The sequence below is a fragment of the Herpailurus yagouaroundi genome, unplaced genomic scaffold, assembly GCF_014898765.1.
Source record: "Herpailurus yagouaroundi ecotype Mexico unplaced genomic scaffold, PumYag 142, whole genome shotgun sequence".
NCBI lineage: Eukaryota > Metazoa > Chordata > Mammalia > Carnivora > Felidae > Herpailurus > Herpailurus yagouaroundi.
The window spans coordinates 31,384,678-31,400,183 of NW_024412397.1; the positions used below are offsets into that span (position 1 = coordinate 31,384,678).

Genomic DNA, 15,506 nt, shown 5'->3' on the forward strand with positions numbered 1-15,506 from the left:
CCAGGTACAGCAGTGAACAAGACTGACAAAATTCCTGTTACAACAAAGCTTACACTGTACTGGAAGAAGACAGAACATAAACACAGGAATAAATTAGTAAGATGATTTCTGAGGGTAATTAAGTGCCAAGAAAACAATAAGGTAGAACAATGGAACAGAATCACTGGCAATGTGCAGAATATTTTGTAGAGAATATAGTTAGGCAAAGTGTCTCAGTGGAGGTGATATTTAAGCTGGGGCATGACTGATGAGAAGAAAACAGACACAGAAAGTATAGGGAGGAGCACAAAAATGTGCAAAGGCCAGAATTTGCAGTGGGCATGCAAGGAAGTTTGTTTCAGGGCTGGTCTGAGCATGTTCTGGAGGGGCAGGGATTCTTGAACAACTTCTGTGGGAACTGGGCCAACTGGGCCAACGTTCACTACCTAACTTGCTTACACCAAGCTCTGCCCCTCCCCACTTCAGCAGATCTACCCTTCCTAGTCACTTTTGCCTTGGTCCTTGCACTGGGGAGATCCCCTCTCCCAGAAGACTAGTGCAAACCTTGACAACACCATTTCTCCCAAGTTGCACGTTTTTGCAGGGTCTGGGTCTCAGTAGGGGCAGGCCCTAAGAAGCCCACATGCACCTTGTTAAAATCATGTACCCGCCCATTTTGTTGCTTACAGATCTGTCCAGCCCCAGTCCCAGTTGTGGCTGCAGGTCTCATTTTAGAAACAGACCTGTATACACCTTGTTAAACTGGGAACCCTACCCTGGTGAATGACCAAACACTGCCCACAACAGCAGGGCACATGCAACACCCACATAAGATACCCACCCCCCAACATGCCAGGTTCTGGTGAACAGGAACACTACATCGTAGGGAACTAGAGGACTTCTTCATAAGGCCATCATTTTCAAAAGCAGGAGACATAGCTGACTTTATTAACATAGAGTTAGACAAAATCAGGAGACAGAGGAATATGTCCCACATGAAGGAATAGGCCAAAACCACAGCAAAAGAAATAAATAAAACAGAGATAAGTAATATGTCTGATAAAGAATCTAAAGTAATGATCATAAAGATACTCACTGAACTTGAGAAAACCATGTAGGACATCAGCAAGACCCCTATCGAGATTAAAAAAAAAAAAAAAAAGAACCAATCAGAGATGAAGAACACAATAAATGAAAAATACATTAGATAGAATAAATAGCAAGCTAGAGAAAGCAGAGGAACAAATTAGTGACCTAGAAAACAGAGTAATGGAAAGTAATCAAAGTGAGCAGGTCAGAGAAAAAAAAATGCCAAATAAGAATAGACTTAGGGAACTCCATCAAGCATAGTAAGATTTGCATTATAGGGATCCCAGCAGAAGAGAGAGAAAAGAGTTGTAGAGAATTTATAAGAAGAAATAATAGCTGAAAAGTTCCCTAATCTGGGGAAGAAAACAGATATCCAGATCCAGATTCCCTCAACAAAATCAACCTAAGGAGGTTCACACCAAGACACATAGTAATTAAAATGGCAAAAAAAATACTGACAGAGAATTTTGAAAGCAACAAAAAAAGACCATTACATACAATGGAAACCCCAGAAAGCTACCAGCTGATTTTTCAGTAGAAACTGAAAATGGATTAAAAAAAAAAAAAAAAAAAGGACCCATCCATATGCTGTCTACGAGGGAATCACTTCAGACCTAAAGACATGCAAATAGATGTCAAAAGAAAACTGGGGTAATACTACTTATATCACAAAAAATAGACTTTAAAACAAAGACTGTAACAAAAGACAAAACAATCCAACAAGAAAATATAACAATTATAAATATTTATGCACCCAAATACTTAAAGCAACTGAAGAGAAACATAAAGGAACTAATTGGTAGTACTACAATAATGGTGAGGGGCTTTAATTCCCCACTTACATTGATAGATCATTAAAACAGAAAATCAACAAGGAAACAGTGGCTTTCAATGACACATGGGACCAGATGGATTTAACAGACTTATAACATTCCATCCTAAAACAACAGAATATACATTCTTTTCTCACAGAAAACATTCTCCAGGATAGATCACATATTAGGCTGCAAAACAATTCTCAACAAATTTGAAGAGACTGAAGTCATACCATCCATCTTTTCTGATCACAACACTATGACACTAGGACTCCATCAGAAGAAAAAAAATCTGGAAAGACCATAAATATATAGAGGTTAAAAAACATGCTACTAAACAATGAATGGGTCAATGTGGAAATCAAATTGGAATAAAAAAATGCATGGAGACAAATGAAAATGAAAACACAACAGTCCAAAATCTTTAGGATACAACATAAGTGGTTTTAAGAGGAAAGTTTATAGCAATACTGGTCACCTCAAGAAGCAGAAAAATCTTGAACCTACCTTATACCTAAAGGAGCTAGAAAAAAGAGCAAACAAAACCCAAAACTAGCAGAAGGAAGGACATAATAAAGATTAGAGCAGAGATAAATGATAGAGAAACTAAAAAAACAAAACAAAACAAAAAAACACAAAAAAGCAATAGAACACCAGGACCTGGTTCTTGGGAAAAGAACAGCAAAATTGATCAACCTTTAGCAAGACTCATCAAAAACAAACAAAAAGCACAGAAGGACTCAAAAAAAAAAAAAAATGAAAGGAAGTAGCAACTGACACCATAGAACTACAACTGTAAAATAATATGAAAAAATAAATGCCAACCTAGAAGAAATGGATAAATTCCTAGAAACATATACCAGAGGCAGGAAGAAGCAGAAAATTTGAGCAGACTGATTAGCAGCAATGAAATTGAATCAGTAATTTAAAAACTCCCAACAAATTGATGCCCATGACCAGATGGTTTCACAGGTAATTCTACCAAACATTTAAAGCATAGTTAATACCTATTCTTCTCAAGCTATTCCAAAAAATTTAAAAGGAAAGAAAACTCCCAAATTCATTCTATGAGGCCAGCATTACCCTCATACTAACACCAGATAAAGATACTAAAAAAGAGAGAGAACTATAGGTCAATATCCCCGATGAACATAGATGCAGAAATCCTCAATATTAGCAAACTGAATGCAACAATATACTAAATAAATCATTCATCATGATCAAGTGAAATTTATTCCTCGGATGTAAGTTTGGCTCAGTATTTACATATTAAAAAAATAATACATCAATAGGAGAAAGGATAAAAATGATATGATTATTTCAATGGATGGACAAAAAGCATTTGACAAAGTACAACATTCATTCATGATTAAAAAAAAAAAACCCTCAACAGTGTAGGTTTGGAGAGAATATACCTCAACAAAATAAAGACCATATATAAAAAACCCACGGGTAAGTTCATACCCAATGAGAGAAAGCTCTTAGCTTTCCCCTAAGGTCAGGAATAAGACAAGGATGTCCACTCTCACCACTTTTATTCAACAGTACTGGAAGTCCTAGGCAGAACAATTAGACAACATAAAGAAATAAAACGCATTCAAATTGGTAAGGAAGAAATAAAATTTCCACTATTTGCAGATGACAAGATACTCTATATAGAAAACCTGAAAGACGCCACCATACAACTACTAGAATTGATAAATGGATTCAGTAAATTTGCAGGATACAAAAATCCATGTACAGAAATATGTTACATTTCTGTATACCAGTAATAAAAAGCTACAGAAAGAGAAAATAAAGCAATCTCATTTACAATTGCACCAAAAATAATAAAATACCTAAACATAAATTTTACCAAGGAGGTGAATGACCTGTATTCTGAAATTATAAAATATTGATGAAAGAAATTGAAGACAACACAATGGATTGGAAGAACAAATACTGTTAAAATGTCTATACTACCCAAAGCAATCCACACATTTAATGAAATCCCTATCAAAATGCCAATAGCATTTTTCACAGAACAAAAACAAACAAACCTAAAATTTGTATGGAACCACAAAAGACCCCAAAGAGCCAAAGCACAATTCCAAATTTCATTATAATAGAAAGCTGTAGTAATCCAACAGTATGGTACTGGCACAAAAATAGACATATAGATCAATGGAACAGAATGAAAAGCTGAGAAATAAATCCATAATTGTATGGTCAATCTTTGACAAAGGAAGCAAGAATATGCAATGGGAAAAAGACATTCTCTTCCACAAATGGTGTTGGGGAAAACTGGCCAGCAACATGCAAAAGAATGAAATTGGACCACTTTCTTATACCACACCCAAAAATAAGTTTGAAATGTGTTAAAGATCTAAATCTGAGACCTGAAACCCCAAAAATCCTAGAAGAGAACACAGGTAGTAATTTCTCTGACATTAGCTGCAGCAACATTTTTCTAGATATGTATCCTAAGGCAAGAGAAATAAAAGCAAAAATAAACTTTTGGGACTACATTAAAATAAAAGCTTCTGCACAGTGAAGGAAACAACCAACAAAATAAAAGACAACCTACTGAACAGGAGAAGATATTTACAAATGACATACCTAATAAGGGGTTAGTATTCATGATATGTGAGGAACTGATACAGCTCAACACTCAAAAAACAAAAATGGCAGAAGAGATAAACACACATTTCTCCAAAGAAGACATCCAGATGACCAACACATGAAAACATGCTCAATATCACTCATCATCAGTAAAATGCATATCAAAACTACAAATGGTTTTTACTAATCACTTGTCAGAATGGCTAAAATAAAAAAACTCAGGAAACAACAAGTGTTGGAGAGGATGTAAAGAAAAAGCCCTTGGGCACTGTTGGTGGGAATGCAAACTGGTACAACCACAATGGAAAACAGTATGGAGGTTCCTTAAAAAATTAAAAATAGAACTACCCTATAATCCAGTAATCACACTACTGGGTATTTACCCAAAGAATACCAAAACACTCATTTGAAGGGATATATACACCCCTATGTTTATTGCAGCTTTATAATTGCCAAACAATGGAAGCAGCCCACGTGTCCATCGACTGATGAATGGATAAAGAAGAGGTGGTGTGTGTGTATGTATATCTGTGTGTGTGTGTGTGTGTGTGTGTGTGTGTGTGTGTGTGTGTATGGAATGGAATATTGCTCAGCCATAAAAAAGGAATTAAATCTTGCCATTTGCAGTGACATGGATGGATCTAGAGAGTATAACACTAAGTGAAATTGTTAAATTTATCAAAGACCAATACCATATTATTTCACTCCTATGTGGAATTTAAGAAATCAAACATATGACCAAAAAAAAAAAGAGAGAGAGAGAGAGAGAGAGACAAACCAAGAAATAGTCATCAGTTGTCTTCTATAATGAAGAGTCTATCAGAGAGGACATGGGTGGGGGTGGGTGAAATAGATTAAAGGGATTAAGAGTACACCTGACGAAAACTAATATATGGAACTGTTGAATCACTATATTATACACCTGAAATTAATATAACACTGTACATTACACTGTAATGAAAATTAGAAAGAATGAGTTTCTCACAGTCAGTGATTGCAGCTGAAGGTGGGAAATTCTTCCTGGTGCTTTGCTTTGTTTTGGTTTTCCCTGCAAAGAGTCTGAGATGACATATATGCACTTACATTCATTCATTCATTCATTCATTTATTATGAAATTTATTGTCAAATTGGTTTCCATACAACACCCAGTGCTCATCCCAACAGGTGCCCTCCTCAATGCCCATCACCCACTTTCCCCTCCCTCCCACCCCCAACAACCCTCGGTTTATTCTCAATTTTTTTTTTTATTCTCAATTTTTAAGAGTCTCTTATGGTTTGGCTCCCTCCTTCCCTCCCTCCCTCTTTTTTTTTCCCCTTCCCCTCCCCCATGGTCCTCTGTTAAGTTTCTCAGGATCCACATAAGAGTGAAAACATATGATATCTGCCTTTCTCTGTATGACTTATTTTACTTAGCATAACACTCTCCACTTCCATCCACGTTGCTACAAAAGGCCATATTTCATTCTTTCTCATTGCCAAGTAGTATTCCTGTATATATAAACCACAATTTCTTTATTCATTCATCAGCTGATGGCCATTTAGGCTCTTTCAAGCTGTTACAAAAGATAGAAAAGGAGGGAAAACTTCCAGAATCATTCTATGAAGCCAGCATTACTTTGATTCCCAAACCATACAGAGATCCAGCAAAAAAAGAGAACTACAGGCCAATATCCCTGATGAATATGGATGCAAAAATTCTCAACAAGATACTAGCAAATCGAATGCAACAGCATATAAAAAAAGAATTACTCACCATGATCAAGTGGATTCCTTCCTGGGCTGCAGGGCTGGTTCAACATTCAAATCAATCAACGTGATACATCACATTAATAAAAGAAAAGATAAGAACCATATGATCTTGTCAATCGATGCAGAAAAGGCCTTTGACAAAATTCAGCATCCTTTCTTAATAAAAACCCTCGAGAAAGTCGGGATAGAAGGAACATACTTAAAGATCATAAAAGCCATTTATGAAAAGCCCACAGCTAACATCATCCTCAATGGGGAAAACAGAGCTTTTTCCCTGAGATCAGGAACACGACAGGGATGTCCACTCTCACTGCTGTTGTTGAACATAGTGTTGGAAGTTCTAGCATCAGCAATCAGACAACACAAGGAAATCAAAGGCATCAAAATTGGCAAAGATGAAGTCAAGCTTTCACTTTTTGCAGATGACATGATATTATACATGGAAAATCCGATAGACTCCACCAAAAGTCTGCTAGAACTGATACATTAGTTCAGCAAAGTCATAGGATACAAAATTAATGTACAGAAATCAGTTGCATTCTTATATACTAGTAATGAAGCAACAGAAAGACAAATGAAGAAACTGATCCCATTCACAATTGCACCAAGAATCATAAAATATCTAGGAATAAAGCTAACCAAAGATGTAAAAGATCTGTATGCTGAAAACTATAGAAAGCTTATGAAGGAAATTGAAGAAGATACAAAGAAATGGAAAAACATTCCATGCTCATGGATGGGAAGAATAAATATTGTTAAAATGTCAGTACTACCCAAAGTAATCTACACATTCAATGCAATCCCAATCAAAATTGCACTTACCTTTAAATGGAAGATAGGTGCAAAAAAAAAAAAATAACATGCAGATTAAAAAAGCAAATTAAAAGTACTTTCATTAGATCTGGTCAAGGAAACTGGTGAGGCTACTCATTGTTAAAACTGATCAAAATCATCTATACAGCTAAACAAAATGAAAACTGAACAAGCTAATTTTGGGCAACTTTTCCTTCTTATTTTCTTATTTACAAATAAGATGTTTTGGTCCCAAATTTTCCAGGAAACTCATTCCTGTTACACTGATGATGTGAGATCTGTAATGAAAATTACTATCTTCATGGGTAACAATGAATTGAAAACAGACAGAAAGATATTAAAAAATGTAAACAAATCCCAAAGAGATATAGTTCAGTAGGCTGAACCACAAAGATATTATGCTTGTAAAGCTTCTCTTGGAAGAGCCAGACCCATTCTAATGTCAATCTCTCCTCATTCAAGGTTAGCAAATATAGCAAAGCAGTATCAGAATTTCCTCCTGGGTTATTAAGAATTATATAGCTGACTAGACCACCACCATTACCTTGAGTACCTTTACAAAAAAGTGCAATGAAGCTCCTAAAGTCAGCAGATTGTTGGGACTCAAACTCTAATTGACCAGCATGCTTGCCACTTCCCACTGGCAGCTGGGCCCAGGACTAGAACAGGCTGTGATCACCATCATGCCCCAGTGGTCTCTTCAATGCCCCATGCAGCTGTGGCTGTGCTATAATGCCTCCTTGGGAAGATAGGAAATGGCATTTCAGGGAGTACCTGGTGCATTATACAGTGATCTTCTTCAGTGAAAAAGGTCACATATATTAAAAAGATGGTTCCCATGGGTTATTGAAATTTTCTATTACTTGTATAAAACATTTTTCTTCATTCCCTTTTTTTCTACCAGTGCTTTCTAAAGCCTCTGGGTGGCACATTTAATCACAAACTTGCCTTGCAATTGAGGGGCATGGTGGTACAAAGGGATCTGCATCAATTGTTACTTCCCCAACCCCCCAATAACCTTTCTACATTTATTTTTTCCTATGTTTCTGTATTTAGCATTTTCTTTCTCTGTAAATGCAATACAAAATGTTCTATGCTATTTGTAATTTAAGAATCATCTCAAGTTATAAAACCTCAGATCAGAATAATCAATTACATATATGTAGAATACTGGCAGAGGAAATTAGAAAGACACCATGAGAAATAACAAGGATTGGAAACAATACTTGATGGACAAGAGTAGAACTTGATGGGTGTTTTAATCAGGTGTGTGACCTTAAACATTGCTTAACCCTTCATGGGCCTGAAACTCTTCATTTGGGAAATAAAAACTCTTAATTTGCTTCTAACACTGTGCTTCTTCCTTGGCAGTTACTGTATGGCATGGATGAATATTTATCATTTAAAAATCTTTTATTTAGGGGTGCCTTGTAAGCTCAGTCGGTTGAGCATCTATCTGACTCTTGATTTCAGCTCAGGTCATGATCCCAGGTTCATGAGACTGAGCCCCGTGGTAGGCTCTGTTCTGAACACAGAGCCTGCTTGGGATTCTCTCTCTCCATCTTCCCCCCTCCCCTGCTCGCAAACATGCACATTCTCTTTACCCAATTAAATAAACATTACTTAAAATTTATATAGATAAGATATAAAACATTGGAAGAATATGTTACATATCCTGGTTTTGAAGCCTAATATAGAAGCTGTTATTTCTTATTATGTTACTCGGGTTCTGAACCACTAAAAACCATTAGTGGACTAAAAATTGTTCCTGGTGATACTGTCGAAATATTTATAGCCTTTAAATAGACCAAAATTACTAAGCATAAAGCCCAGAATCTGTAAAAATAAATGTTTTCTGGACTTATTTTCTTCTTACATGTTTGGATTCATGTTCTTCCATTGAATCTATAGTATATTGATTCCAATATCTGATATAGGGATGACTAATTATGGTTTGTCAATATTGATGTGAGATCAAATTTATTGAAATGTTGGAATTTTACAGTATGTTTTCACTTTAACATTTTTCTTAAAAACTTTACGTGAATTTTTTAATGAATTATAAATAGATAAAATATTTACTAAGTTTAATTTCCTTTTGGATTTCATTATAACGAATGTGAAAATTAATGAGTTGTAACATGGAATATTCTGATAATGAATCTAAGAATATACACTACTACATTTCATGCTTTGGAATAGCGTGTTCATGATTACTGTGTTACTTACCAAAGGAAGGAGTAGCTACAGAGTCAAATATACCTCAACTGGCTACAATAATATAATAAGCAGTTATGTCATCTATCATTTGCTTATACATTTTCAATACAAATCTATGGATGGGATTTTTCTATTTTTTTCATATTAAGATTATTACATTGGACTTTTAACTGAATTTTGATGTTTCCAATGATGTGTGATAGTTACAGTTTTATAATTAGGAAACATGTCATAAATGTGTTTGTATAAAAATATTTTTCAAATGTGTAAGAAAAAAATATACAGATTTAAAGACTTTAACCCTCTTCTACTCTTTCCAAAGAAAAATTATCTTTGCTAGAAGAAATAATATCCATACATACAAAATAATCCAAAATGATGATAACTCAATGGTAGGGTATCATTGAATGAATCTTCACTTCCCCCACTGATTTGGAATGCTACCCAATGCTATATCAAGCTCCTGTATATTTTATAATCTTGTTTCTAGACTCTCCATCACATTGTATTGGTCTGTCTAGCCCTTCACTAATAACCTACTACCTGAACTGCTACAGATTTACAGATATCTGTCTGTAGTAGGATGAATCCAACATTGTTATTGTTCTTCTCTCTGCCTCCTTACTAGAATTCAAGTATTTTCTTTCCTATTTTTACCTTTATTCTTTCCTATGAATTTTACTATCTCTGTGTAACATTCAAATCCTGAAATCTTTTGAAACTTAGAATGTATTTTTTATTGAAATTACACATTACTTTGAGATGATTTATAATCTTTGTGATATTGAACCTTCCCACTAGAAACATAAGTCCATATGTTATCTGACTTCAGAAACTAAAATAAACAGGTTTTAATGTAGTTTGCAAAATCTGACCAGACCTAATTCATTTTGTGACTAACCAGGATCTGATGTGATCTGAGTCTTCAATATATCCTGTTTACTGTGAATGTTAAATATTTAGCTATAGAAATATTACTGTACTTGAGGAAGTGGTGATGCCCCAAATTCAGAGGGGGACTTATTATATAGTACATTTGTTTGAGTTTTTCACTAATGTACCATACAGAAACGTACACAAATTATAAGTATACACTTTGTAAATTATCACAAAGTGAACTCACCTTAAACCACCAAAGGAACTACATATTATCTCCTAACACTAAAGAATAGTTTTCTTGTGTTTCAATTTTCTAAAAGTATAATTGTGTACCATATTAATGTAACAAGAGGAGAAATTGGATGTGGGGTATATGGGAACTATCTGTACTTTGTCACATTTCTCAAAAACATTTCATAGATTTGATTTCTGTCACTAAACACTATTGTGTAAGATTTATAGAAGTTTTATATAGCAATTTCATTCATGTGCATTGAACAGTATTCCATTCTATTAATGCACAACAAATTATCAAATTCACTTATAACACTTGTGTTGCTTTTAGTTTTCTTTGTTATTTGTGATAATGCTGATATGTACATTTTTATAGAAGTTGTTTGGTAAGTATATCCATACATAGTCACTGAAGAAGGTTTCTGGTCACAGAGACTTAATTGTGGAAAGGTCTTAATTACATATTTAATTCCTTATATAAGGTATAGAGGATAATAGAGATTTTCTGTTTCTTCTTGTGTAAGTTCTGGTAAATTTTGTTTTAGGAATTTGTCCATCTAACTTGTCAGATTTCTTGACACAAATATAACATTCCCTAATTGCTTTCTTTAAGATTGCAGGATCTGTAGTGATGTCCACCTTGTCATTCTTTTTTTTTTTTTAAGTTTAAGAGGGAGAGTGTGCGCGTGAGTGGGGCAATGGCAGGGAGCAAAAAAACCCAAGCAGGCTCCACACCGTCAGCACAGAGCCCTACATAAGGCTCGAACTCCCGAAACATGAGATCGTGAGTTGGACTCTTAAGCAAAGGAGCCACCAGGTTCCCCTTTCCTTTGTCATTTTTAATACTATTTACTTGTACCCTTTTTCCACCTTTAAGCTGTCTTGCCTGGGGTCTATCAGTTTAACGCCTTTGGACTTAGAAAATAATCATGCAGTGGAAAAGACTACTTCACTGGTTTCTGTCTTTATCATTCCTTCCCCTGGCTTCCTTTCAGTTTAATTTCCTGATTTTTATAGTAACTTGTTGAGGTTGCTTTTGATCATGAAATTTGAGCGTTTCCACTTTTCTAAAACATGGATGTAGTGCTATAAACATCATTCTGAACACAGCATTAGATATCCCACAAGTAGTGATGTGATTTTCATGTAATATCTTTTTGACTCAGTGACTATTTAGAATTCTATTTTACAAAAGTATTTGGGGATTTCTTCTTTTAAAACTTAATTTATAGCTTATTCCATTTGTTTAGGAATATACAATGACTTTGATTCTTTGCAGTGTTTTGAGACTTTTTAGCTTAGCATGTAGTCAATATCTATAAATGCTTCAGGTTCATTTGAAGAAAATGAAGTTTTCAGTTGTTGGGTAGAGCAGCTTATATGTAAATTATATAAAGTGTGGTGTTTTGTTCAAACTTTCTACATCCTTACTTATCTACATATTCTTTCAATTGCTGAGGGAGAACAGTTAAAATTTTTAGTTCTGTGCACTTACAAAATGAGGCTGTTACTTTTAGTACAAACAAATGTAAAATATCATCATGATAGATTCATCTTTTTAAGTAATAACTTTTATCTATTTTGTCTGATATTATATCAATATAAAATCTTTTTGTATTAATTTCCATTCAAATTTCACTGTATATCTTTACATTCGAAGTGTTTCAACTGCAAGTGTTAAAAAAAAGATTGTCAGACCAACTTTTTTTAAAAACTAGATAGGGTGCTGCATTTACATATAAATGGTTTTGGTAGATTCTATTTCTTTGCAATTCTTTGTGAGCTGAGTATACATCCTGCTTCATTGACTTCAGGTTTCTCCATTTGTCTTTTGACCTCTGGGATGTAGGTAATTGCCCACTGCTCTGTCATGAAAACATCATATCCCAGATAAGATGTGCTCCTTGGGCCTGAGTTTTAGAACAAGAAGACAAGAGAGACAAACCAGATCCCAAACCACAGCCTGGAGCTGACTGTCACAGTCTACCCTCCAGCTGCTAATAAGCAGTGAGAGCAAGAAACACTTTTGCAAGCTACAGAGATTTTGAGAGGCTGTTTTTGTATATATATATAGCCTAATGAAAGCTGATTAATTTTAGAAAATCATACCATAATGTGGTGTTGCTATAGAAAACACATAAAATATGTGTCCATTAACTTCTGAGTTAGGAAAACGATTAAAGGACTCTGAAAAAGAAATGGCATCTATGCAGTGTCAAAACATTTGGTAAGACTGTCACCTGTGATTCCTTGGAAATCAGACAATATATGACTTTGTCTAATTGCTGGTAAGACAGAATCTTAATAACTTTAGTTGGTTGGCTTTAGCTGTGTTTCTTGAGTTACTAGAAGATAGTAATGAGCTCGAAAAAGGATTGGGGTGTTGGCCAGCAGGAATGAAAGCCCTTGGTGAGATTGATATTTCACAGACCAGAAAGGACCTGGCTTTGAAATCAGACCTGTTTTTATATACCAACTCAACCATTCATTAGCAGTATGACATGGTATATCAGTTAAGAAAAAGTGGCTTATGCTCTGGTTACAAACAACTCCAAAATGTCATTAGGTTAAAAGAACAAAGTTCCTTAGTTATGTCTGGTGAATATATCCACCCTGGTGAACCAAGAGCACTATTTCCCCTTATCCTTGTCCTAGTTCCTCAGGTGTCCAGGCTGATGGAGTCTCTAGTTCACCATATACTTCCATTTGGCAGGAAACATGAACATATAAATATATAGACATGTGAGTAACTTTAACAAATAGATCAATAAAGGGGCACCTAAGTGGCTCAGTCAGTTGAGCATCCAACTTTGGCTCAGGTCATGATCTCATGGCTCGTGAGTTCAAGGCCCATGTCAGGCTCTGTGTGGACAGCTCACAGCCTGGAGCCTGCTTCACATTCTGTCTCTCTCCCTCTCTCTGCCCCTCCCCGAATCACGTTCTCTTTCTTTCTCTCTCAAAAAGTAAATAAATAAATAAATAGATCAGTATGGGCCTAGAGGTCATCAAAACATATTGAGTCAAGGCAGCCTTATTCCTGCTTTCTTCAAGCCAATGTGAATAATCTGGTAGAGCTTCATGGGAGTGCTAACATTTGGCCAGAATTATTAGCACACGGCTACAGTGACCTATAATCCCCTGTTTAAATTTATTTTTTTTAATGTTTATTTATTTTTGAGAGATACAGAATGCAAGTGGGTTAGGGGCAGAGAGAGAGGGAGACGCAGAAGCAGGCTCCAGGCTCTGAGCTGTCAGCACAGAGCCTGATTGGGGCTCGAACTCATGAGCTGTGAGATCATGACCTGAGCTGAAGTCGGACGCTCAACCAGCTGAGCCACCCAGACACCCTTATAATCCCCTGTTTAAATATTTGTCCATCACTTATGTTTGAATCTTAATTCACAGTTATTAAATCCAGGTATTTTTATTAATCATCCTTCTCTAATCTCTCTAATGGTGATTTAGGTGCTGTGTCTGAGACATTAAAGAGATGATAAGGCATAGTTCTTGATCTCACTCAGTTTATAATCTCTAGAGGACCCACTGCAATAACATGCACCACAGCATGGATTAGTACCACAGAACTTGTAAAGCTCTAACCATGCTCTGAGGGGTTGGCCAGAGACTTATCTCATAATAAGTGATGTTTTGCTTTTGTTTTCTTTTGCCAGAGGATTGTTTTTAAAGTTCACAGCAACGTCAGATTGGCTTATTCTTAACTGAAACCTCTCGACTATAACAGTGGTTACAGAGTTTTAAATATGTACTCAGCATATATGATGCACCTTTTATAGAGAATGTCACTAACAAAAAGCCTTGAGGTAGATGTGATTATCCTACATTACAAATGAGAAAACTGAGACCAAAAGGTAAAAGAAATTTATCCGAATTTGCAAAACTCAAATGCAGGAGAGATGAAACTTGGAAACCCAGCAGTTTTATTTGAAAGCCATGGTTTGGGCCATGGTGCTTTGGTACCTTTTACTGAAATCTGGAGAATTGATTTTTAGTAAGTTCTAATCAATTTCCCTTTTACAGATTCTGATTTCTCATTTGTTCTTCAGGTTTAGAAAGTTTTTGATCCAAGCATTCCTACCTTCTTCTTTTTAATATTATTTATTTTTTCCTTAGGTATCTACAGAAGAAGGCTTGAGTCTGGCCAGGGAATATAACTGTGCTTTTTTTGAGACTTCTGCAGCCCTCAGATTCTGCATTGATGACGCCTTTCACGGTCTAGTGAGGGAAATCCGCAAGAAAGAGTCCATGCCATCCTTGATGGAAAAGAAACTGAAGAGAAAAGACAGCCTATGGAAGAAGTTAAAAGGCTCATTGAAGAAGAAGAAAGAAAGCACGACATGATATCCTTGCTTCTAACTCCCTTATTCTCTTTCTGAATTTTATCAGTTGGACAATTCCATGTGTTGCATTTGGCTTCAATATTTTCTGTCTCTCTCTCTCTCCTCTTTAAATATCTGCCTATAGGTAAAAGCAAGATCTGCATAACTGTACCTCTTGAGATAGTTTTGTTTTGCCCTTAACAGTTGGATGGATTTTGTCAATCAGCTGGATATGCTGTTTAAGTTTTTACAATATATTACTAAATAAAATTGACATTCCAATTGCCTCATTTCCCTTTAAAGAGTCTGGCTTCATTTGGTATGCTGTCTGGTTATAGAGGAAATTCAAAATTGCAGACAGAATGATAAAAGGCTCAGGGGATCTGCCTTTGCCTGATAAGACTCTGATTGTTTGCATTTCAGGAATCTCCGTAAATAATGAAGAAGCTCAGGAAACAATTCAGAGCAGGAGTCTGCAGCCTTGTTTTTCCTTAACTGTAGAAGGCTAGGTGCTTTTTAGTGAAGATAAACCTTAGTGGAATTATTAATAATAGGAACCAGTGTGGCTTGTTGGAGGGCTGAAAGGAAATATCCCGGTATTTGCAGGGCTCTGCCCTGTTAGGCTTTGGCAAAATTATCACAGTACAGTCAATGAGCTGTGGCAAAAGGATATTTTCCTTGTAGCCAGAAGAGAGGCTAATAGGAACTTGGTGGTTCAGATATTCATAAAAAGACACACTGTTTCCTCTCAGTGGGAGTCCCTCTTAGGACTGCTTCACCTACAGGGCA

General features: G+C 35.7%; 1 protein-coding gene across 2 annotated transcripts in view; it reads left to right on the forward strand.

Moving 5' to 3' along the window:
- The window catches only part of RIT2 (Ras like without CAAX 2), a 385,242-nt gene extending 370,235 nt beyond the window's left edge, over window positions 1-15,007 (forward strand). For both annotated transcript variants that reach the window (XM_040478955.1, XM_040478956.1), the window contains exon 5: window positions 14,512-15,007. In XM_040478955.1, coding sequence (XP_040334889.1) covers window positions 14,512-14,739 — 228 coding nt within the window. In that variant the 3' untranslated portion in view covers window positions 14,740-15,007. The remainder of the gene's footprint in view (window positions 1-14,511) is intronic.
- The last annotated feature ends 499 nt before the right edge of the window (window positions 15,008-15,506 follow it).